General features: G+C 48.6%; 1 protein-coding gene across 1 annotated transcript in view; it reads left to right on the forward strand.

The window, feature by feature from the left end:
• Positions 1–24,469, forward strand: part of LOC147747232 (sterol carrier protein 2-like) — a 382,719-nt gene that overhangs the window by 152,813 nt on the left and 205,437 nt on the right. The window contains exon 6 of the mRNA XM_086952451.1: positions 19,231–19,357. Coding sequence (XP_086808577.1) covers positions 19,231–19,357 — 127 coding nt within the window. The remainder of the gene's footprint in view (positions 1–19,230; positions 19,358–24,469) is intronic.

Below are 24,469 nucleotides of genomic sequence, written 5' to 3' on the forward strand. Positions count from 1 at the left end.
GCTGGCAGAACTACTGAGGACTGGCTGTTGGGAGATGAACCTATAGGCAGGATGCCAGTAAAGGGTGTGGCAGCCAGGCCAGACATCCCTTTCACTTGTGGCTTCCCAGCAGACTTCTAGCTTCGGTGGTGACTGGACCCTCTTGGTTTGGCACACGATGGCATCAGCAGCAGTCTTCTGACTGGTTGGCATGTACTATGCCGTTCACCTTTGGAACCATGCTGAGAAAGAGTGAACAACTTATCTCAGCACAGTCCGATTCCGAGGACGATCTAACTATATAGCTAGCATCTTCTGAGTGTCCCACTCACGGGGTGCACAGACAGTCTATCCTCCAGCAGGGTCAGGTATTCTCCTACTCTCTCTGAGCCAGAAGGCAGTTTTTTAGGTATTAGGCAGACCTACAGATTCTTCACCAAGTTTCAGATTTCAGGTGATGGCCTGTCACCTCTGGGGGACTTGATGTCATGCAGACACTAGCCCTGGTGTACAGCAGCTGTCCAAGTACTCTCTAGAGCACTCCTTCTTCGGTCAAGACAAACATGGAACTGGGACAAGGTGGAGTGGTTTGGGTCCCACGTTTTTACTCCTTTTCCAGACAGCTGATGTGGATCCACCGTCTAAGGTTCAGGGACTGGTATGTGGTGGTTCCCTTTCAAGTGTAATTTTCTAGCTGCAGTGCAGACCGCCTTTGTGCAAAATGATGGCTGTCTGAGCATGAGTGTCTAAAACATGGATGCAATGAAGTGTGAAATCATCAGTCCTCCTGAAGTAGCAATCAGGAACAGAGAACAGGAATATTCCCACCTTTAACAACAGAATCTGCTGACTTCCACCATGGATCAAATAGCATTGCTCACTAAAATCAATCTGCATTCCGTTGCTGAAAGGTCCTCCCTGAATTTCCAAGGCTAGCCCTGTCTTCATTCTCCCTCACTCCGGGTGTCTGGGTCTCTCTCCTTTGTTTTCAGGAAGGAGAGAAATTCACTGCATGGCCATCCAACATGGATCCCAGTGGTTGGGGCAAACATATCCACAGTGCACAGAATCTCACTATCCTCTCATGTACGTTCCACATTCTTCACGCACACAAGCACTAAACACATACACTGGATGTCTGTGCAAGGGTCCGAGCGCCATCCTGAAGCAACATTTTTAATTGAGTGTAGGCAGTTTTCCCATTCCATTTGGATGAAGAAAAGAGGTCTGGTCAGAACTATTAATGACCAAACATCAGTACACTGCCATCAGCACTTCATGTCAACAACTGCGGCTGGGCGTCGGCTGGGCGTTGCTTCACGGAGCGGCGGACGTCTTCTGCCTTCCGGGCCCTCAGGCTCCCTCCATTACAGCGGGACGTTGGTTTGGTGGTGCGCCACTTGCTTTGGACAGCCGGGAGGCTCGGCGACCGGCTGCCTAGTGGAACCTGGACTGCCGCACGATCCCTCCATCGGGCCCGTGCGATCCGGAGGCGGAGGGTCCAGTTGTGCACTGTGCCGAGTGGCTGACTGCGGCTTGGCTCCGTGAGTCGGGGGCGCCGGCTCTGCTGCCATTCCTTGGCTTCTCTGCTGGGGGGCCTCGCGCCGCCATTTTCTCGAGCGGCCACTGCTTGTGACGCAGGTGCTCTTACTTACTGCTTGGACGGCCTTGTTCCGCAGCCCCGCCGCCATGTCGAACTTGCCTCGCAAAGGGAGGACAGTGAAGGAAGTGGCCTCCAAGGCATCGCAACCGCCAAACTCCCCAGGAGCGAGTGGCTCGGCGAGACAATCGGATGAGGAGGCGCCGGCCACCAAGGCCTTCATGTCGGAACTCTTCGCCTCGATCAAAGAGGACATCTCCGAACTAAGGGCCCAGCTAGCGTCGGACCTCCGTGAGGTGCGGAGGGATGTGGACGGCATCGGTGAGCGGGTGGCCGTGTTAGAAGACCATGACCTGAGTATGGCGAATGACGTCCACCAGCTACAGCAAGATGTTCTTCGCCTTACAGACCAGAACTTGAATCTGCAAGCGTACGCCGAGGACCTGGAGAACCGCTCCAGGAGAAACAACATCCTTATCAGAGCGGTCCCCTGGGACGGTGAGGCTGGTGACTTGAGGGGATATGTGCAGGCCCTCTTCCTCCAGGTGCTAGACGAGGAGGACGTTCTGGAGATTAAACTGGACAGGGTGCATAGAGTTGGCCTACCCAGGCGAGGGGGCCCTCCTCCAGATATCCTAGCATGTGTCCATGATTTTCAGACTAAGGAGCGCATCCTCCGGAAAGCCAGGGCCCTTTCCTCCTTGACCTTCCATGACCATCGGCCACAGCTGTTCCAGGATTTGGCGGCGTCCACGCTTCAGAAACGGAGGGAATTCCGGCCGGTGACTGCCTATCTGAGGGAACAGGGCATCTCCTCCTCCTGGGGTCACCCTTTCCGGATCATATTCCGGTGGCAGAGCAGGTTGGTGCAAATTCGCTCCTTGAAGTCCGCGAGGGAGCTGTTGGGACTGGAGGAAGACCCACCTTCGCAGGCGGCGCGGTCCTCGCCTTCGCGGCGCCGACATCGCTCCTCGTCATGGCACCGGGTTGGGGCTTCCCCGGAGCGGCTGCGGCCGGACCACTCTATTAGCCTGCAGGAGAGAGGATCGGCGGTGGCGTCGGTGGCCTCGGCCACCCTTGCGGATTCTCAGCAGTCCTCTGGAGCGGCATGACCCCTGCTTTCTTTGATGGTTGGGCGCCGGGGTGCCTCTGTTCCGACGGCCCTGGGGTACTATGGTACTTTTGGAGAAGACACCCCGGGGTTTGGCCCTGGGGGCGCCTGATCTGGTGCCCCCATCCCGATACCAGTCTGATGTGGACCGTGTGAGCTGTGTCCCATTGGAACTGCCGACCGTATACTCCAGGTTGCTGGCCTTGTGCTCTGTTTCTTTGGCTTTTGGGTTGTTTTGGGGGGGGTGGGTCAGTTTGTGCTTTGCAAGCACTTGTAATGGCAGACCAGTTTCAGTTTTGGTTGGGGTTGGGGTTTGGGGGAGTAGTGGTGGCGACCTTGTGTGTTAGCTGTATGGTGTATGTGACTTCATTGATGTTTACTCCTGCGCTGTGTGTTTTGCTCTGTTTGGGGGGTCCTTGGGCCCTGGTGCTTCTTTGGAACAGTGGCCGTTTTGGGAGTCTCGGGGTGAGGAGGGGTGGCCCCCTGGATGTGGCTGTGGCAGGGCCCTTCCCTCTGGGTCCTTCTGATTGCATGTTTTTGATGGCTTGGGCCCCGGTGTGTGTCCGGGTTCTGATTGGGCTGTGTGGCTGCCCGGACGTATGCATGGCGTGGATTTCCAGTTCCCCGTTATGACTATTAGCATAGGAACTTGGAATGTGAAAGGCCTCAACTCCCCACAGAAGAGGCAGAAGCTCTGGAAGTACATTGTGGACCACCACTTGGACGTGGTCGCCCTTCAGGAGACCCATCTGGCTAGGAAGGACGAGCTGAGACTCCGCCATAGACAGTTCCCTCTTATCTACAGGGCGTCCGCGGCCACGAAGCATAGGGGAGTAGCCCTTCTCTTCCGGGCTTCCCTACACTTTCAGCCCCTAGGAGTGAATGTTGATAAAGAGGGCCGCTGGCTGATGGTGAGGGGGATGTTGCACGGCCGCCTCTGTACTTTTGTTGTAGTGTATGCCCCGAATGCGGGTCAGAATGGCTTTTTGCAAGGCTTGCTGGATAAGGTGGGGGACTTTGTGGAGGGACACTTGATCTTTCTGGGTGACTTCAATATGGTATGGGACAGGGACCTGGATGCGTCTGGAACACTCAGGGCGGACACTGGCGTCTTCTCGGAGGAAACTAAGCGTCAGTTGAGTGATATGGGGCTAGTAGACAGTTGGCGCTTTGTCCATACACAAACTAGGGACTACACTTTTTTCTCTCATGTTCATCGCTCGTACTCCCGCACTGACTATGTCTTGGTTGGCCAGGCTCTCCGGGGGGATGTACAATTGTCTAATATCTTTCCACTCTCCTTATCCGATCACAGCCTGGTAGTTCTGGGACTGCACTGGGCCCCCGGGGGGGACGGTTGGCGCAAATGGTATTTCCCAGCAGCTCTGGTGAGAGATGACCTGTCCTGTAAGGCCTTGCGCAAGGCTATCGGTGATTTCTTTCTCCTCAACCCTCCTTCGGACACCTCGGTATACAACACGTGGGACGCGTGCAAGGCCTCCTTAAGGGGTACTTGCCTCGCTCTCAACGCGCACCTGAACAAACTGAGACGCGAGGAGAGGGAGGCTCTTGAATCGGAACTTGCCACTCTAGAACAGGCCCACAAGGCGAACCCCTCCAGGGTGACTTTACGGCCCCTAACGGCGGTGCGCGGGAAGCTGAGGGCCCATTACAATAACAGGGCGGAATTTACTCTTCTGCGCCTCCGGCGTACCTCCTACTCCCAGGGCAACGAGATTGGTCGCCATCTTGCCCGGCAACTTCGTGACAAACGCGAGCGGGATTACATAGGAGGAGTGCGTGATCACGCGGGCTCTGTTCAGCACAGAGACGCGGACAAGGCGGCCATATTTGGTCGCTTCTACGCAGCGCTCTACTCGAGTGACGCTCTCGACCCGGAGGCTCAATCCAAATTTCTGGAGGGGCTCCCTCTCCCGAAAGTCTCTAATGAATGGAACGACTTGCTGTCCTCCCCCATCACTCGGGAGGAGGTCCTGGACGCTATCAAGGCCCTGAAGCTGCATAAGGCCCCTGGGCCTGACGGCTACACGACCCTCTTCTACAAGACGTTCGCCTCTGACATTTGTGATTACTTAGTCTCCCTCTTCAATGCAATGGCGACTGATGGTAGGACCACGGACTCCATGGCCGAAGCGCTGATTACTATAATCCCCAAGCCGGGGAAGGACCCTACTTTCTGTACGTCTTACCGCCCGATAGCGCTCCTCAACCTGGACGCTAAATTGTACTCCTCCATCTTGGCGAGCAGACTTCAGGACCTCATGCCTGCCTTGATCCATCCTGACCAGTCTGGTTTCATCAAGGGTCGGCAGACTCATGATAATCTGCGCCGCGTGGTACACCTCATTGAAAAGGCGGAACGGTTCCGCATACCAGCGGTGCTGATAGGGCTTGATGCGGAGAAGGCCTTCGATCGCGTGGACTGGGGGTTCTTGCACCGGACACTGGTGGCCTTCGGGTTCTCGCCCCATTTCGTTCGCATGATTGAGGCCAATTACCGTAGTCCTACCTCTCGGGTATTGGTCAATGGCCACAGATCCGGGAGTTTTAGCCATTCCCGGGGGACGCGCCAGGGATGTCCCCTCTCGCCCCTCCTTTTCGCCCTCAGCATCGAACCATTGGCGTTGGCGGTGCGGGAAAATGAGCGAATTCTGGGGCTTCCCTTTACGGGCGAACAGCATAAGATCTCGCTCTTTGCCGACGACGTCCTCTTGTCCATACGTGACCCAGCACAGTCGCTACCCCATGTCCACTCAGTACTCTCCACTTACGAGGCGGTGGCGGGCTTTAAGGTTAACTTTGATAAGTCCTACATCTTGAATCTGACTCTGTCCCCAGGGGAGATGCAACAGACTCGGATGCTCACTTCGCTTGCTTGGGCGTCATCGTCCTTGCTTTATCTGGGGGTGCGACTGACTTCCACCATAGGTGCCTTGTTCCAGGCTAACTTTCCCCCGATGTTGACATCGATCCGGGCTGAACTGGAACGGTGGAAGCCCAAATTCATCTCCTGGCTCGGCAGGATTCATGCTCTCAAGATGGTTCTTCTTCCCAAGCTTTTGTACCTCTTTCAGGCTTTGCCTATTCCGGTGGGGCTGGACTACTTTCGCCGATTGAAGACCGTGATGCTGAAATATGTTTGGCAAGGTGGCCGAGCGCGGCTTCCGTTTGCGGTTCTTCTGCGCCCGCGCTTAGATGGGGGGGTGGGCTTCCCGGACATGCATTTGTACTACAAAGCTGCCCAACTGAGAGTTATGGTGGAGTGGTCCCAACAAGTTTCGGAGAAACATTGGCTCCACATGGATCGGAGTGTTGCGGGCCGCTCCATATGGGATCTGGCCTGGAAGCCTAAGATGGACCGGCCCAGGAACGCATACATTAGCACCCCCACGAGCACGGTATTGAAGGTCTGGGACGCGGTGAGTGGCGATGACCGCTGGACCACATTCCCGTCCCCGTTTACCCCGATTTATTTTAACCCAGCCTTCCCCCCCGGCTTTGACGGAGGGTCCTTTTGAGGCTTGGAGGGAGGGCGGCTGCAGGGCCCTCACCCACCTGTTCCATGGCACCGAATCACTCACTTTCCACAACTGTATGAGGGACTACGGAGTGCTGCCAACGGAGCGTTTTTGACATCTCCAGCTCCTGCACTGGGCGACGTCGCCTTCAGTGGTGGATGCCGCCACCAGACCCTTGACGACTTTCGAATCCTTCCTCCTTCGCACCTCCACCATGAAAGGAGCGATCTCTTTCCTATATAAGTTGCTATTAGATACTACTGTATCTCCGAGACCGCGATACCAGGACCATTGGGAATCCACGTTAGGGAGGGACATCTCTGACTGTGAGTGGCGGGGCCTGTGGCGGGACGTGACGGCGCACAACCACTCTACTGACCTCAGAGAGGCCCATATGAAACTCATCTTTGATTGGTACCTGTATCCGTCTAAACTACGCCGCATATTTCCAACAGCTTCAGATAGGTGCTGGCGAGGCTGTGGGATGTTGGGGGACTTTAGCCATATATGGTGGGAATGCCCCTCCATTAAGCCATTTTGGGCCGAGATTCTCTCCCACATAAAGGATATTTTGGGTTACCCACTCCCTGACTCCATGGCTTTTGTCCTATTAGGCCTTAGGGACCCACTGCTCGAGCATCAAACTAGGGCGGATAAGCGTATCATGTGGTTGTGTTTGGGTGCGGCTAAGATGACCTTGGCAGCCGCCTGGAAGGCCCCGTCTGCCACTGCTGTCTCCTTGTGGCATGCCCGGTTGTGGCGCTTGTTGAGCATGGAACGTCTCTCTGACATTTTTCTGGGTAATTTCAAGAACTTTATGCACAATTGGGGCCCACTTGTGAGATTTCTGTCCCGAGGCCTTCCTTCAGCAGTGTGTCCGTCAGCGCTGCGGACCCTTCATCTTTTCCAGATTTGATTGTGAGAGTGACTGTGATGGACTGTGTGCTTGGTGTCGCCACCACTGGGGGGAGGTGAATGTTGGGGAGGGACGAGGGAGGGGGGGTAGTTGGGGAAGTTATTATTTTTTTTTTGTCTTCATCTTTGCGACTTACTTTGCTTTTGGGATGAACACTACATCTTGAATGGGGCTGGCACTGCTCCCCCTGACCAGGGACACAGTCTCTACTACTGGTACGCCTGGCATAATTTGGACGCTATGATGGGCAGGCCCTCCTGCCCGCGCCTCTGTTGCTTTGCCCGGCCCCTGGCGTCATGGTGTGGACTTTGGAGTTCTTCTGGCCCTTGCTTTGCGGACATTTTCTCTCCCCATTCATTGCTCCCCCTGTGTGGGGATTTGTGGCGACCTGTTGCCTGTTCTTCTTTTCTTCTCCTTTTGATCCTCTTGCTCTATACCCGTCCCTTTTTTCCGTTTCAACTTGCATACTACAAAATAAAAATTTGACAAAAAAAAAAGAGGGCATGCTTGGTGCTCCCTCCCACCCTGAACACAGAACCGTTTCTGGACCTTGGCATTACCAGGGACGTGCCAAGGCCTGAGCTCACACGCTAGAGTAGCATGATAAATGGGCCAGTAAATATAAGAATATGAGATTCACATGCAGTTATGTGACTCCGGGCAGGGTACATGCAGCTGATATTCCCACCCCAGCACTCTCCAATGTAGTTTTGCTGTGTACGATTACTGATGTCCTCTGGGGTAAGAATCAGGGCCATATGATTTCATTCATCATGCTCATTTATTTATTTATTTATTTATTTATGGGGGGATTTATAGTACGCATGGCTGCCTCAGAGACGAGGCGTCCCAGCGCTACCAGAAACCAGTGGAGAAGCTGAGAGACCCACAAGCGCCGGAACATCAGATAGTGGGAAACAGCCAAGTTTTTATAGTCTTACGAAACGTCAAGAGATTAGGGATGTCTCGAATGTGCGCTGGAAGAGAGTTCCAGAGTTTGGCCGCCAAGAAGCCGAACGAGCGGGCCCCAACCCTCGCTCTCCAAACTCGAGGGACACAGACAAGCCCAAGGTCGGCGCACCTCAAAGCACGCCTGGGCATATAGGGCTTCAATAGCCTATATAACCCAATGGGGGCTTGGTGCATCAGGATTTTATAGGAGATACACAGCACCTTGAACTGAATACGTTCTTCGATGGGCAGCCAATGCAGCTTGGGAAGCACATACGACACTGACTGGGATCTTGGTAGAGCCACTAACATACATGCTGCTGCGTTACAGAAGGTATGTCTTCAGTTTGTTCTCCTTACCCCTCGTATGATGATGTGTTGAGCTTGGTAATCACGAGGGTCCCAGTTCCTTTAAGAAAAACACGTTAAACATGAGACAAAATGGGTGCATTCTCCTATTTCTTTTCCGACTTTGGGACATTTGCTGCTGTCAAACAGCTATTGATTCCTGGCAGTTCATTGCTCCCTGGTCACAGTGGCAGGCACCCTTATTTATAGAATAAGAGGCTCAAAAGCATCACGTCCAAAGTCTCAACCCTGAGCAACAGACCTTCATTACCTATGGATTCACATCTCAGTCCTCTTCTGACTGTAAGAAAGCCGGAAGGGCAGGTACCCGCCTGCTGCTTTCCACTGAAACCTGACAGTACTCTGCTATTGAAGCATCAAACGCTTACTGGGAAATGCAATTTCTCTTAAATAACCAATGTGCACGTACAGAGAGACTTCCAGTGCCTGACCCTTCAATGCATTTCACCTTCGCTACTACGGCAAAAGTACTGTGGACGCCTTTTGGTTTCCAATCTTTAAAAAATACACCCTTGATTCCCCTGAAACAGAACTTTGCCACATCCAGTGTAGCTGCTCCCTCTAGGTACACTTAATCATGGGGTCTCGGTTGGATCTCTAACAGCCCGCACACTAAAATTGCTGCTTAGCTTCAAGTATGTTACTGACTTTGTGATATTAATTACAAATTGGATCCACTGTATATCTCCAGCAGTCAATGGCTGATCATCAAGCATTGACAACAGCACTCTTCATTGCTATTAACACCGATGTTGTATTAGTTACCAAAACACCATATTTTTTGTCTAGAGGATAAATGTAGCATAATTGTCTGGAACTGTGGGAAATAATGGATATTATTTACCCACCCACACAATAACATGCCTGGCTCCATAAAGGTGGGGCTAGTAACTTACAGCCGTTATTGCCCCCTAATATGGTTAGTAGCACCCAAAATAATGTAAAGGGAGAGCTGGAGATGTATCTCACTGGGAATGGCGGAATCCTTTTATCCCATTGGGTATCTCTCAGTGGGCTGGAGACTTTGGATGCTGGTAGGTTGAGCCTACCAGACAGAGCAAACTGTCAGGTTGTGAAAGACATATTGTGGGCTTGGAGCCCCCCACCTCCCATTGCTTACCTTTGGATGGCCTTCCAGTCACTCGCATTAATGGCTGCTTCTTATTTGATAGCGTTATTATGTTTAAATTTGTTTATTGTGCTGCAAGTCATGTTCATGCACTTTACAAACTGGGTTGGCGCCAACATTTGGCCAGCCCAGCGCCTATGCAGCTTTATCCAAACCCCACTTGTCCTAACCCCTCCCTGTACCCTCACCCCCACCCCCTTAAGGGGCCAACTGTCTCTATATCGTGACATGTCATAAGCTTCAATGTCTCAAGGACCGAGAAGGCTAGGAGTCAAGGGCATTCGTCAGTTTTTATAGCTTGAGATATCTGGGGCAAGTCAGCTGGGTAAATTCCAGTGAGAGAAATGCTATGAATGGGCGCCATGTTTCCCTAAATGCATCCCTTCGTGAGTCAAGTGTCGTCACTATCTCTCCATCACCAACAAATCCCAAATATGATGAAGCCAGGCCAGTCTGGAAGGGATCTTATTTGTACCCCACAAGGCCATTATCGCTTGATGCGCCGTCCGAAGGGCCAACGTAATGTGTTTGCCCCGTCTCAAGCGCAGGAGATATGTGAGTATGTTAGGTAGGCCTAATATTATATAGGAGGGAAATCGTGGAAGTTGGGTGTCAAAATGAGTATTAATTTCTGTTAAAGTGGCATCCCAAAAATGAGATAAGCTGGGGCACTCCCACAGGATGTAGATCAACGTCCCTGGGGAATTTGTACATCTCCTACGTTTGTCCCCTCTATCTGGGCTGATTCGATATTGCCAGACTGGGATCCAGTACCAGTATGTGGTTATTTTAACTGGGGTCTCCGTACTAGCGGTGTTGGGGGTTGTAGGTCGTGCCCTATAATATATGTCCCGCCATTCTTTCTGTGTGAGGTGGCGCCCCCATTCTCGTTCCTGTTTCTGTTGTGCGGGGGACTTTGTGACAGGTTCTGGGCCTAGCAAAAATGTATATAAGTCGGAAATTATCTGTTTATCCGTATACCTCCAGAGGAGCCATCTCTTGAACTTGGTCAGATGTAGTTGTGCCGCCTCCCTCACCCCGGGGTTGAGGACCCAGTGTCTGATTTGGGTGTAGCGGAACCTCTCTTCGGGGATCGCCAGGTCTGCTTTCAATGATTCAAAGGCAATGGGCCCTTCCAGATCGAATAGGTGTCTCACCGATCAGCACCTGGGTCTCTGCCAAGCCTCAAACATTTTACGGTCCCTCTCTGGTGTCAAATCTGGATTCTCTGCTATTGGGGTCAGTGGCCAAGGGAAGGAGGTAAGGCCTTTTGTGGTTCCCACTGTATCCCATGCCCTAAGTAGCGGCTCAGTGACTGCTGAGGTATATAGGCTAGGGGGGCGGCCTACCTTTCTAATGAGGGGGCAAAGAGGGATGGACAAGAACAAGTACAATATTCTAGGGAGGACTGTAATTTTCAAGGCCGCTACTTGCCCCAACCAGGATAACTGGTAGGGCTGCACGGAACCCAGTCCGTTAATTGTTTATAGTTATGGGCTTCCGTCTCTTGAATCGTTGGGAAGAGCTGGATGCTAGTGGATGCGTGGACTCCAATTGATGGAGAGAGTCTGCGAGAGGTGTTCCCAAGTGGCGCGGGACACAGTCAAACTTAAAGCTTGTGATTTGGAGATGTTAATTTGGAGGCCCGAAACTGCACCGAAACTCTCTACCCCTTGAAGGAAGCTCGTAAGGGAGTAGCAAGGGTCAACCAGGGAAACAATGACATCCTCTGCGTAAAGGGTGATCAGGTGTTCATCACCACAGAAGTACACTCCCTTTAACTCCCTTTCCTCACGCACTCTCTGCGCAAAAGGCTCCATGAAGAGCGTAAACAAAAAGGCCGAGAGGGGCAGCCCTGCCTGGTGCCACAGCGAATTGGGAAGCTCTCTGGTTTCCAGCCATTCAGCCTCACCGAAGCCCTGGACTCCTCATAACCACTAGAGATCCAATACTGAAATCTCTCTCCCATCCCAAAGTGGTCTAAAACCTGCTTTAGATAGGGCCAATGCAATCTACCAAATGCCTTTCCAGCATCTATGGAGAAGAGCATGATCACCAGCAGTGACTGCGACACCTTGTCATTGAGATGGAGTAGCCTCTTGGTGTCATCTGGGCATTGTCTTGTGAGTATGAAGTCAGGCTCCACTAACCCAGCCATCAATGGGTTTAGTCGCGCAGCTAATATCCCTGTCAATATTTTCGCGTCAACATTTAAAAGGGAGATTGTCTATAAGACCCATATAGCTTCCTATCTTTGCCTGGTTTCGCAATTACTGTACTGGAGGCCTCCAGCATTGACGGAGGGAATGTCTCGGAATCTGTGATTGCGTTAAACACCCTCGTAAGGAGAGGAGCCAACGAATTCCAAAATGTTTTTAAAAAGATAGCTGAAAAGCCGTCTGGCTTGGAGACTTGTTAGTTTGTAGCCTGGCAATCGCCGATATCACTTCTTCTATTCTGATGGGCCCATCTAATTCTGTTGCCTGATCTGCTGAGTTTAGTAACATTAGTCCCCTTCAAGTACTCCCCAATGGGCCCTGTTGGTAGGTCTTGTGCCTTGTATAACCGTTCCACCACTGCTCTGCCCCCAACTATCTCCTCCCCTGTCTCTGAGATCAGAGCCTCTACTGTATTTGCCTATTGTTGTCCCTTCAGTTTATTTGCTTGCATCTTCCCACACTTATTACCCCTGGTGTAAAATGCATGCTTGAGGCTTAGGAGTGCATATTCCGCTCTGTCAAGTTCTAGAGCCGCTAACTGCTTTCGGACCGCCTCTAACTATCTCCACACTCTATGGGCCCCGGTGCGATGGTGAATGCGCTCTAGTTTCCGTACCTGCTCCTGAAACTTTTCCCTGGTAGCACATCTGGTCCGTTGTCTGCCTCTGAAATGGGGATCAATTCACCACTGATAGCCGCCTTCGAGGCGTCCCATACCATCGCAGGGGAGGATTCTGGAATGTCGTTTATTGCTAAGTAATCCCTTATTGCTTTCCCCACTTTCTCAACTGTTTCATGGCGGTAGGGCATAGTCTGCCTGAGCCTCAAAGTTCTGGAAGCCCCAGATCTAGTACAACCGTGGAATGGTCTGACCGGGTCCGAGGTTCAATCTATACCAAAATCAACACCTCCTGAACCTCCCTAGAACCTAGGAAGTAGTCCAGTCTAGCGTACGTTCTATGGATATTAGAGTAGAATGTGTAATCTCTTGAGGCTGGGTGGTGGCCTCTCCATAGGTCCCTCAACCCCATCTCTCGCACCCAGCCAAGCCCCCCCCCCGTGCTAGGAGCCCCCGCTGCCCCCGATGGTGGATAGATCGGTCTAGGTCAATATGGAAGACTAAGTTTAAATCACCTCCCAAGACCACCCAACTGTCCGAGGTAGCCATCAAGTCCCCAACTGCCTCATGAATAAACTGCTCCTGCCTCTTGTTTGGGACGTGTATGGAACCCAGAATTAAGGATTGTGAACCCATGTGTATTCGATATCCCAAGAGACGGCCCTTTATCTCGGCTACCTTCAGACTCACTATTCCCTGAATTGCACGTGAAAATAGGATGGCCACCCCTGCAGCCTTGGTCGGTGTGGAGGAAAATAATTGTTGTGGGAAGGATCAGGACTTTAGTCTGCTCCAGTCCCTGCAAAGGAGGTGTGTTTCTTGTATTGGACATACATCTGCCAGTGCATTTTCAAGATAGGACAATTCTGCTTTCCTCTTGACTGTGTTATGAAGACCCTTAATGTTAAGGGTAACCACCCTCAGGTTCCCAGGACCTGTAGTCATCTACAGGACCTATAGCGCTTCTCATTGCTCGGATCTGTCCCCCGCCTCCCGCCCAACCCCAAGCCTCCATGTGTCTCTACCTGGCCTGAGGTTTCTTTAAGAAGACTAGTGAACAGTAGGCACCCTTGAAACATCCCCTGAAATGCAACAAAGAAAGAATAAAGTCCATGGTGAGAAGATGGGGCAAGGTCCGCCTCCTCTTTTCCAGTGGAAAGAAGCCCAATGTGGGGTCCGTGCCACTACCTGGTTAGGTTGCGTTCTCTCATAGTCCCTCGATTTTCTCCCCCCCACCTCCGGCATTGCTAAGTTGACTCATTCTGGTGTGCCGGTCTTGTTGCTGTCCGACTGCTTATCCAACACAGCTTTCCTCTCAGCTGCCATAGCCTCTTTGCCAGGGGCTGAACCCCCGCACCCCCGGGAATTCTCTGCCATCTTCTTTCTCCATATTGTTTCTGTCTAGTGCCCTGTAGACAAAATCTTGGTGTCTCGGACTGTTCAAGCTGCAGCAGTTTACAACCTTCAGAGATAGAGCGCAGCTGCTGGAGTTGACCCGGCAACCGGAACACCAAGCGAAAGGGGTGGCCCCAAGAGTAGGCTACTTTCTTTTCCCGCAGAAACGTGGTGACTTGCCTGGATTCTTGTTGTTTTGAAGCGTAGAGGCAGCAAGATCCTGAAACAGATAAACTGCCTGGCCTTGGAACTCCGTGCACTGTGCCTCTTACACCTTTTTAGGAGGGAATCTGTGAATGCATGTTAGAAAGTCCAGTGGGGGTAACTTCCCAGGCCCCCAAGTACCCACACAGTCTGGGCGAATTTCATCAGGTATTGCGTTGCCCAAGATGTATTTAAACAGGTCCAGTATGTAGGTTTTGATGTTCCCTCCCTCTGCGTCGTGTGGAACCCTGTGGATTCAGATGTTGTTCCTCCTGGAACGATTCTCCAAATCTTCCATGTTGTCCTGCAAGTCCAGTTGCTGCTCTGACAGGCGAATGATCTCCGCTGAATAAGTCCGATTTGTTCATGTCGGGACGTATCCCTTGCTTCCAACGCGTCTAACCTGTCGCCAAGACCGTGACTTCTTTCCGGATGGCCTGCATTTCTCCTTAAGTGAGTGGAGATCTTTCCGTAGCCCTTAGACTTCTAGGTAGGGGCATGTGGCTGGATCCGACGGATATTCTGTGCTGGGGGAGGTTGCTATTCTCGGGCCACTCTTGTTCTCCCCTTCCTGTTGGCCCTCAGTCTTTACTAGCATCTCTTTTATAGAACACCCTTTTTTGACCCTGGCAGACACCATTTGTTTCTATGACCGTTGTGCCACTCTGAGCGTGTCGTTTCTTCACTGGCGCTTTTTCTTCCTAGGGAGGTCTGCCAATTCACGCTTCCCAGCCCGGAAGCACCCCCAACGTCTATGGGTTGTATGCAGATAGCCCTAGGGAAACCCAGCGTGGTGAATCAGGGTGTTATCTTCCTTTGCCCCAGCCGCTCGTCTGGTCAGGCACTTTCTTGTGATGCAAGCAATCACGGGCCCAGGGCAAGTGACTAATCCTCCAAGTTCAATGTGGAAGACTCTCTCGATCTGCTAATCTTCCCGTGGCTCCACTGATCCTCAGGCCAGAGCCGTCATGCCATCCTCACACCATCCGGGTGGGATCCAGCGGTTACTATCGGGTCGGGGGAGCCACTGCCTCTCCAGAGCACCTTCGATCTTCCCCGGGTCCTCCCCCTAGCACTGCACACATCTTTTCCCAGATCCAAGCAAAGGCCCAGCTGCCAGGCAATCTCTGGGGCTCCCGTAGGCTCCAAATCCGCCTCTCGGCCGGCTCAGCAGACACCGATAAGCGTATGGTGACCAGAATTTTAAAGCAAAAAAAGGGACATTTCCCAAAAATAGAAGAACTACAATTTTACTTCAGCACAGCATACAGAATGACAGCGCTCCTTAGCAGAAAATTTCAGAAAAGGCAGAAGGAAAATACATAAAATGCAATTTTTAAAGCCAGTTGCATGTCTGTTAATTAAATTGCTTTCCTATAACAGCTGCTAACTATCCCTACTTTGTGAAACATAAAAAAATACCTCCCACCCTTTTCAGCCGACCCTCTCACAAAACAGGGACATGAGCTGAATTTCCTGAAATCTGCCGGGATAGCTGTCGAAAAACAGGGACTGTCCAGACAAACCCGGGATGCCTGGTCACCCTAGGTAAGCGCCACCTCAGTCTGCTTCTTCTCAGTTGCGCCGCCGTGCGACACAGGCAGGCTGGAGCCCACGATCTCAGGCATAGCCAGAGCTCCTCCCTCCTCCTCTGGCTCATCTAATGCCTTTACTCGCTGATGCGAGGGCCGTGGACGCACTTCTAACTGCACCAGACTCCTTTGTGGAGTCCCTGCAGGCTCACTGTGCCGTCCTAGCAGCGATGATCGTGCTCTCTGTGTCCAGCGACCATCCACCACCGCCTCGGGCCAAGTGGCTGCCTCCAGGTGCAGGCCGTGCCCTCTGGTTCTCTAGGCCGCAAATCGGCCACAGCTCTGTCGCCTCTCCAGTCTAGGTCTTCCAGGGTCTAAGTCCGCTTTAAGTAGCTTTCAGGCCGGTGGCGAGCGGGACAGATGGGGAAAAGCATCCTACTCCGCTCCCATCTTGGCCCTGCCCCTTTGATGGCGTTTTTGTCAAACTTGTTTGTAATTGCAGTGGAGCTTAGCCGCTTTACCATCTCTTTCATTGGCTGGCTTCTTTCTATGCTTTCTCTGCTCACATTTAAGGAACTACTTTTTCTTTTTGTTTAGGCATTGCATGAGATTGTATAGGTTTTCCATCTGTCTTCCTCATTTGCTTTCCTCTCCTGGTTGCAGTCTCTCCTAATTTGCTGTCCTCCCCCCCACCCACACTTGTGTTCCTCTCTCTTTTCTGTGTGCTTCTGCCCCACACCCTTTTTTCTCTTTCGCTTGAGTACTTTCCCTCTTGCTATTTCTCCCTGTCAGCCTGCTGTTTGCTTCTTGCCATGGCTACTGTGTTGCTTCACCTAATCCTGTTAATCCATTAATAAAAATTAAAAACAAAAACATGTGCTCGCCCTATACTTCAAAACAGACATTTCATGCTACTTATTTAATTTACTGATCTATTTTGTTTTCTGAATATTAAAAAAAAATGGGCGTCCTTGGGTAGGTTGGCGCCTACCCTCAGGTGCGCCTACAAGATGGCATCATGACTCTTGGTTTTTTTCCAGCCATGTTGCGGAGCAGCCATGATGCTGTACAGGGTAGTGAAAAACACAACAATTGTAAAAGGTCTTTTAGCTGAGAATATTGGCTTTGCCAATGCTTGTTTAACTCCCAGAGCTGCAGCTGGAACCTCTGTCACTATTTTGGTGGCAGGGCTGGAGGGGGCGTATGCAAGGAGACTGGGGGGAGAGAAAGAAAGAGAATGGAGAGAGATCGCACAGCGTGTTGTGTAGCATTTTAGAATCCAAGCGTAATTTACCGATTCATGTCCTTATATAGGTATAAATCACATTGCCCTTATATTGACATAGAAATCATGCCCATATTTAGACATAACCCATCCAGTCCAAATACCGGCATGACTACTTCCACTAGTTCCAAAAAGCCACAACGATTTCTTGGAAAACTCGGCTTCAGCAGTCAGGGACATCCCCTTATTTGAATATTGATTTGTCCTAGAAATCATGGCGTTTTCAAAGAACTACCATTCCCTTGGGGTTCTTTGGTGACGTTATTATGTCCAACTTTACGTCAAATAAGGCACCTTCAAGGTATAAATATGCCTACACTTGCCCTAGCAAACACACGGTGGTTCGGAGCAGCTCGACTATCTACTTGCCCGATGCATCTCGCTACAGCAAGTGCCGATGGAAGCCGACCCTCCAGCTGACGCACTGACAGAGACGCTGTCCTTTCTCTCGCTGAGAATTCAGCTCCAGCGTTTCCAAGCTCCCCTCGCTGGGTGTTGGGAAATCGAGTCCCGAGACAGAGATACCAGACCTCCTTTATTCTAAAAAACAAGGTACGAAGCTGATTAGACCCTAAGAGAAATCTTGGTTAGATTCTTGGCAAAGAAAAACTAAACCTATGCTACAGCTCACTTACTTCTTCCCTCGTACTAGACTTAGGTTAGGTACATTGGGGTAGGCTTATTTTAAAAGCTCCAGCTGAGTACTTTTTAACCTTTGTTATTTATGTATGTATTTATCTATGGTCTGGAGAAGTGTGGCTCAATGAGTGGAGAAGTGTGGCTCAATGATTAGAGCGGCAGACCCTGATGCAGAGGTCTAGCCCGGGACCAGGGTTCAATTCCCCGCCTCGGCGGGTCTTGGGCTCAAAATGATATGATAAAAATGATAATTCTCGCCTCGGTGCCTATTCCAATCATGGAGTCCCACTCTGCAACTCTGGGCAATAGCTTGCTTAATCTCCACAACGGCCACCACAAAGCTATGGATGCCTGGCCTCCACCTTGGGGGTGCCCAGGAGTGGACTCCTCACAGGGAAAGCCAGGATGGGTTCCACAGCGGTATTCTGCGGGTGAGTAGTGCGCTATACAAGTATCAATTTACAATTTTATGGTCTAGGAACCATACAAAACTTTTACAGTATTATTTCATAATACTCTTCTTACTGTACGCATTATACTTTGCAACCAGTATTACGATTGTAGCAGTTCACTTTTACTTGCTTGAGAAATAAGACTGTTTAATAAACCCTTTTATTGAAAACGCCCGTCTCTCTATTTCTCTGCACCTCTGATGAAACGAAGCATGCATGATTGACTGGGTAAAATATCTATCTATTGTTTCCATGACTCTAAAGTTCAGTTTTATTCTTGGGGAAACAAAGTTGTCATGTTTATGCGGTTGTCAGAAACTAATCCCTTCATGTTTATTCGAGAAAGTTTCTCGTGACCTCTGAGCTAGCTGGCACTCACAATTAAGTCTAATATATTTGATAGAGACCAAGTAGACATAAGTCCTACGTCAAATCTATAGGATATGTTATTCCAATGCGCAGAGCCTGTTGGGAATATAGGAACATAAAGAGGATAGAAAGTGAGGGACTGAAAAGAAGTGAAAAGAGAAGAAGCAAGGGTTCTGGTTTGAGCATTTTTGCCAGTGGTAAGGTGACCTAGCAGATTTTGACATCAGCATAAAATTGTGATCAGAAACCTGACAGCGAAGGAAGGCTTTCTGAGGCGGCATATGCTGATTGCTATTATCAGGATGCAGTGCTTAATTTGTAAAACATTAAGTGCCAGGACTCTGACTAGGAGACCACTGCACCTTGCATCACCCATTTGCCCTCATCATTGCTGCCAAAACAACTACTAACCATCTCTCTCGCATGTAAATGCGACACTTCAGATTATTCCAGGTCCCAAAAGCTAAAGGAATGGCTGGGGAGGCAGGTAATAGCAGTTTTAATGTATATTGTATTCCTAAACAACTGTTGTTCATCTCATCTCTAAATTAGATGAGCAGCGCCACAATGTGGTAGACTGTTCTTAGTATGGTGTTGACCATTAGGTGCCGGTGCCGAGCACCGGAAACCAATTGAGTACCAGTACTGAGCACCGGAAAGCACCTCTCAAATTAGGCACTGCCAGGAAGCCTTCTGATTGGTGGTCCAGCTCTCAACATTCAATACCAGGTTCTTATATTTTTAAACAATGATCCACTTGTAGTTCCAAATAGATTATACATTTCCAACATAGAGCTAGGGAAAATTATTTTCTTTGACTCACCCGTGACATTGCATTTTAAAAGTGCACACAAATGCAACTTATCTTGCAGTGAACTGTTTCTTTTATCTGGTTGCTAAAATATTTTTTTGTTTCTTCTAGTTTACAGACCGTACCAATCCAATGGATAAACATCTGGAAGTAATGATGAACAAGTATGGACTTGCTGGGGCTCCCATAGCACCTCAGTTGTTTGGAAATGCAGGGAAGGAGCACATGGAAAAATACGGTACGTTTAATGCTCATGATCTAGAAAATAAAAAGGAGTTTATGAAATAAAAAGAGAATATAGTTATTGTGTACTGGAATTCTATTCCAGATACAGCTTTGCACCAACTCGACAAATATTTCTGGGATTTGCTCTTGGTGACGTATCAATCATGTGTAGATTTTAGCAGAGCAGCTTGATTTTGTGAGCTCATCCTTTTTGAAAACATTTTTTTTACAGTTTTTTATAGCACTGAACTCGACCTGAAGGTGTTGGAGTGCTTTACATGAGCACCAGTTACATTGCACAAGGGCACATTCATTTATTTTTAGGCACGGGGAGATTAAGGGATTTGCCCTGAATCACAGGATGTTGAGCTGACTCCGAAACTTGAACCTGGTTCCGCATCTCCAAAGTCGGCAGCTCTGCCCATTAGCCCACATCATCTCCTTACCCTAAGGGTCTCATTCACAAAGGTCCACTTCACTCGTGACAGAGGTCTGGCAATCATGAGATTCAGCCCAGAGAGCGGAGACTCCCCAATGACTGCAGGGCCTCCACACTGGCGGCGGGCCCTTTTGGAATCAGGCCCTCAGTGATGATTTTCCCAACCATCTGTCATCAGCAGTGCAGGGTAATTTAAGGATACACCATATAATCGGAGTCCGACTGTCGCAACACGAAGGAGTCCAAAGTTTTCTTTCAAGTTCCCTCAGATTGTTAAAAGCAGGCAGGGCACAAGGTTCCTATCAGTGAAGATGGAGGACCTTTGTCGTGGCCTGCTTTAAGGCGTTTGTCTGATCCTTGCAGTTGCAGGAACAGCTTAGCAAGGTCAAGGATGTGAGTGCAGGGCGTGTCTAGTACCAGGACAGATGTTACTCTGTCTGTCGCAGGCGTTTGGCCTCCTTTGACTCTTCAGAGCATTTTGATTGAGTAGCGAAGGCTAGCTCAAAGGAGAAGTTGTGAAGGTTGAGTCTATGTACAGTTTCATACAACTATTGCAAATAAAATAGTGATTGACTATCCTGGCAGAATTTTTCTTTTTGTATACGAGTAAATACATTAATAATGATACAAATATATAAGCAAATGTACTGTGAATCAAGGACTATTACAGGTTGAATGATCAACAAAATAATACAAGAAAATGCATTTGCAACGTTGTGCACCAACTATATACTATTTGTGATTTGTAAATGATTGTGAATACGGCGATGTTCATGACTTAAACAGAAGGCAGTGAATTATAATCCTTCCACCAAATCAGTAGTCTTGAAAACACTGTATGCAATCGTTCATGTGCAAACACCAGACTTCTTTCAACATGAATGTATACAAATGGTGCTTCTTAAATTTCAGGAAAACAAAATTCTAATATATTGTAATCAAGTGCTCATAACAACACAATGAATGACTCCTCGTGGCCATCAGACTTAGGACCCGCACCCACTCCCTCCGACCATGCCAGAAACCTCAAAATCATCATTGACCAGCTCACCATGAAATCACAGATCAACGCCTTCTCATCTGCATGCTTCCTCAATCTGTGCATGCTACATAAGATCTTCAGGTGGCTACCCCTACACACGAGGCGAACCATGGCACAGGACCTCATCACCAGCCAACTGGGCTATGGCCACGACTTCTACGTAGGACACCCCCTACAAGTTCTTCAGACCCTACAGACTGCTGCAGCCAGACTCCTCCTCGGCTTCACCGACAAACCCACATCACACCCCACATCAGGGCTCCCCTTTTAATAGAGATGCTAATTCAAGCTACTGACCTATACCCTCAAGGCTCTACACACACCAAGGATCCGGCTAAATTATCCACCACCTGAAATTCCACCTACAGTTGAAAAGACTACGCTCCGCATCCCTTTCATTTTTAAATTCAACCAACTGGCTACATATCTCCAACCCCCCCTGTCCTGAAGAAGACCCACCCAGACGCATCTCAAATTGCGCAACACCTTGGGTCGAAATGTCGACGCATATAATATGTCAGTACAGTGCCCATAAGTACAATGCAACCATTAAATGGACTCTGGGCCATATGTATTGTATTGCATGGCACACTTGTAAAGCGCAGCTCTCACCCAACGGGTATCCTGGCGCTGTGATCTTTCAAGGCCTCAACACAAAAACATTACTTTAACAGCCAACTACAGTGTCCTTGGGAAGAGGTGAGTTTTTAGTCCCTTTTTGAAAGAAGAAAGGTCTCCCAAGCTTCAAAGAGATAGTGGCAGCGCATTCCATAACCTGGATGCCGTGTAGCCAAAAGAGCGGCCACCCATCCGTATCCTCCCGGTCTTGGGAACTGCCACTAAGTAGGCTGAGGCGGAGCGAAGAGATCTGGTAGGGGTGTACCAGGAGAACAACTCCTGCAAAGGAATCGGTCCCAGACCTTGAAGGGCCCGAAAAACCAAGCACAGAGCTTTGAATTCAACACGCTGGAGAATAGGCAGCCAATGGAGATCCTTGAGTGCAGCTGAAGAAGAATATGTACATACATTATAAAGACAAACAAGAATTCTCTCTCCCTCTTCACTGCACTTTTATTTTTTGTCTTGTATAAAGTGTGTTTTTTCTTATCACCTATCACCACAAGTCACCACAGTCACTTGTTTCTCTTTCTATGCAGTTAAATATGTATATTGCTATAGCCTTTAATATTTGATATAAACCTCAAATATACGATTCAAACCTGATTCCGGTGTGTGTTATATTGTCCTGTCTCTAAACTTATTGGATCTGATTACAAGTAAATTTTGTCTTGAATTTAATAAGAAATTGTAATACCTGCAAGAAAATGCAGCACAAGAGGAATTTGGAGTTCTCTCCTTCCCTGAGCATCAGCCAGTTAGACAAATATGTGCGGAACCACTTTAGTGCCAAAATCATTACTTCTTAATTGATGTTCAGTTTTGTTCCTTGGGTAACAGCTGTTTAGTACTAAAAGCCAGTGGGCTCGATTTAACTTTTACTGAGTGGGACAAGGATTTTTTCACATGGACTGCCTCGATGACTAATGCCTTGTGCATAGTTGTGGTCACCACCTCAAAAGCCTGCTGGTAATTTGAAGTCTGTTCATTTCTTGGATGACTTCTTGGATTCCAGTGCTGAGAAGCATAGTGTGGTAGGATTTAGGATGGTACCCACAGAGTTCCAAGAATGCATACACATTAGTCTGTATAGTTTAGAGTCTCCCAGTCTGTGATGGATTGGATTTTGCCCTTTAGAGATTCCATCTTTTCACTAGCCACATAATTTCTCAGATGAACCACAATGAAGAAGCTCACAATAAAGGCACTTGGTTGCTTTTATGGTAAACTTGGCTTTTCATAGTGTCTGCTTTACCTCTTAGAGATGAGCCTGGTGTTTTGCCAACTTTACACTGAACACTGCTATGTTCTCCAGTAGTCAACACTACAAATAAATCTCTGAGAATAGCTCTGCAGAAACGACCCAGGAAACTTCATACATAGAGAATATAGAAAACGGGGCAGTGCAAACTGAACTCATGCAGCAGAGGCACTAACAGAGCTTTGCTGTCTGCACACTGCCAAGAGCCATGGCCATGCTGACACTTTTAGATCACAATAGGTTGAATCAACTCAATACTTTCCAAAACCTCATTTAATAAAAAATGAGTGGAGAAAAATCCAACAACATATGTGGTATTTCGGTGGAACGTAGAGTCTACAAGCGGAGCAGGGATTGTACTCTGGCTCCCTTTCCTCTTCCGAACTCTGTCACGGAAATATCAATCTTATATTCTTCCAACCTTTGCTCAATAATGTTGAGCACAATCTTACTAACAAGCTTAACTTAACTTAATATTACAATTATTTGGCTCTTAATTATCGGCTACTTTCCAAGATTGTAAGAAAGTTAATTTGCAGAATAGAGTTCAAAAAGCTAAGTGCATATTGTATGTATAGTAGTTAATCCTGCTTTTAGAGATCAATAGCTGATAAATTCAGAGCACACACCTTGTCCCTCTAGGCCTCTTGAGCATATATTCATTCAAATACAAAGATATTTGTGTATACAGTTAATTCCAAAGATAGGAGGAGGTCTTCTAAAATCGGCAATTTGTCAAACTGAAATTAATTTAAGATCTTTTAAATGTTTGATTGGAGGAAAGACAATTTACGCAATTGTTTTTTGTCTTGATCTGAGCCGTTATCTGATTTATTTTTTATTAAACAATGCAAGAGTATTTTGACTGGAAATTCTGGACATTGCAACAGGTTTCATAGGATAGCACAAAGCTGAACTGTTTGGTGGACAGCATGAACAGGATAGTGGGGCCAGTGGCCAAAGCTAGGTAATGATGCAAGGTAATATACATTATGAGACATTACATAAAGTACGATAGGTTGATTTACATAGGCACCTTCTTGGGAATTATATGTTCTGATAAAGATTACTTAATATTTCCTTTTGTTTGAGTAGGTCAATTTTTAGCTCAACTTCAACGATAGAGACTAAACATAGCTCAGGTCATAGGTAAGTGAGTTCCCGTGATGTGGTTCAAGCAAGCTGTAAGATCAAAATGTTGATGTTGCAGTTACACAGAGAAGTTTTTGGTTAGCTGAGTAAAGGCTAAGAAAGGAGAAGGGTGTCTGGATACTAAGAAGATTTTCAGCTAGTTAAGACATTCTGCTTTCAAGGTTTTGAATACTTAGATGGGACAGATTATAAGGGACTCAATTTTAGGCAGATAATCAGCCACCTTATGGCTGTATTGTCAGATAGTGGTATGTTTAGGTAGATTACAAAGCGTAATGGTGACAAATGTTATTACCTGATCCAATTAGGAAAAATAATGCTGTGGAGATCTACTAATAAAGTGTTGCAGTAGTCCTGCTTGCTGAATACTATTGTAAGTATGTAAGGATGTTAGGGCCTAATGTGAAGATGTTCAACAATAGGCATTTAGCAGCAGTAGCTCTGGTTGTAATCAAGAAAGCGTGAGCACAGTATGAGTGAAAATTACACTAATGATTCTTGATGGTGTTGAGATAAGTGGAAGGTGGAAATGTTATGCGTTGTGTTAGAAATATGGGTGCTGTTTTAGAAGGTCAATACGTAATTTCTGGAGTTCAGCTTAGGGAAATGTTAG

This window comes from Lissotriton vulgaris, chromosome 1_1 (genome assembly GCF_964263255.1).
Source record: "Lissotriton vulgaris chromosome 1_1, aLisVul1.2, whole genome shotgun sequence".
Lineage (NCBI taxonomy): Eukaryota > Metazoa > Chordata > Amphibia > Caudata > Salamandridae > Lissotriton > Lissotriton vulgaris.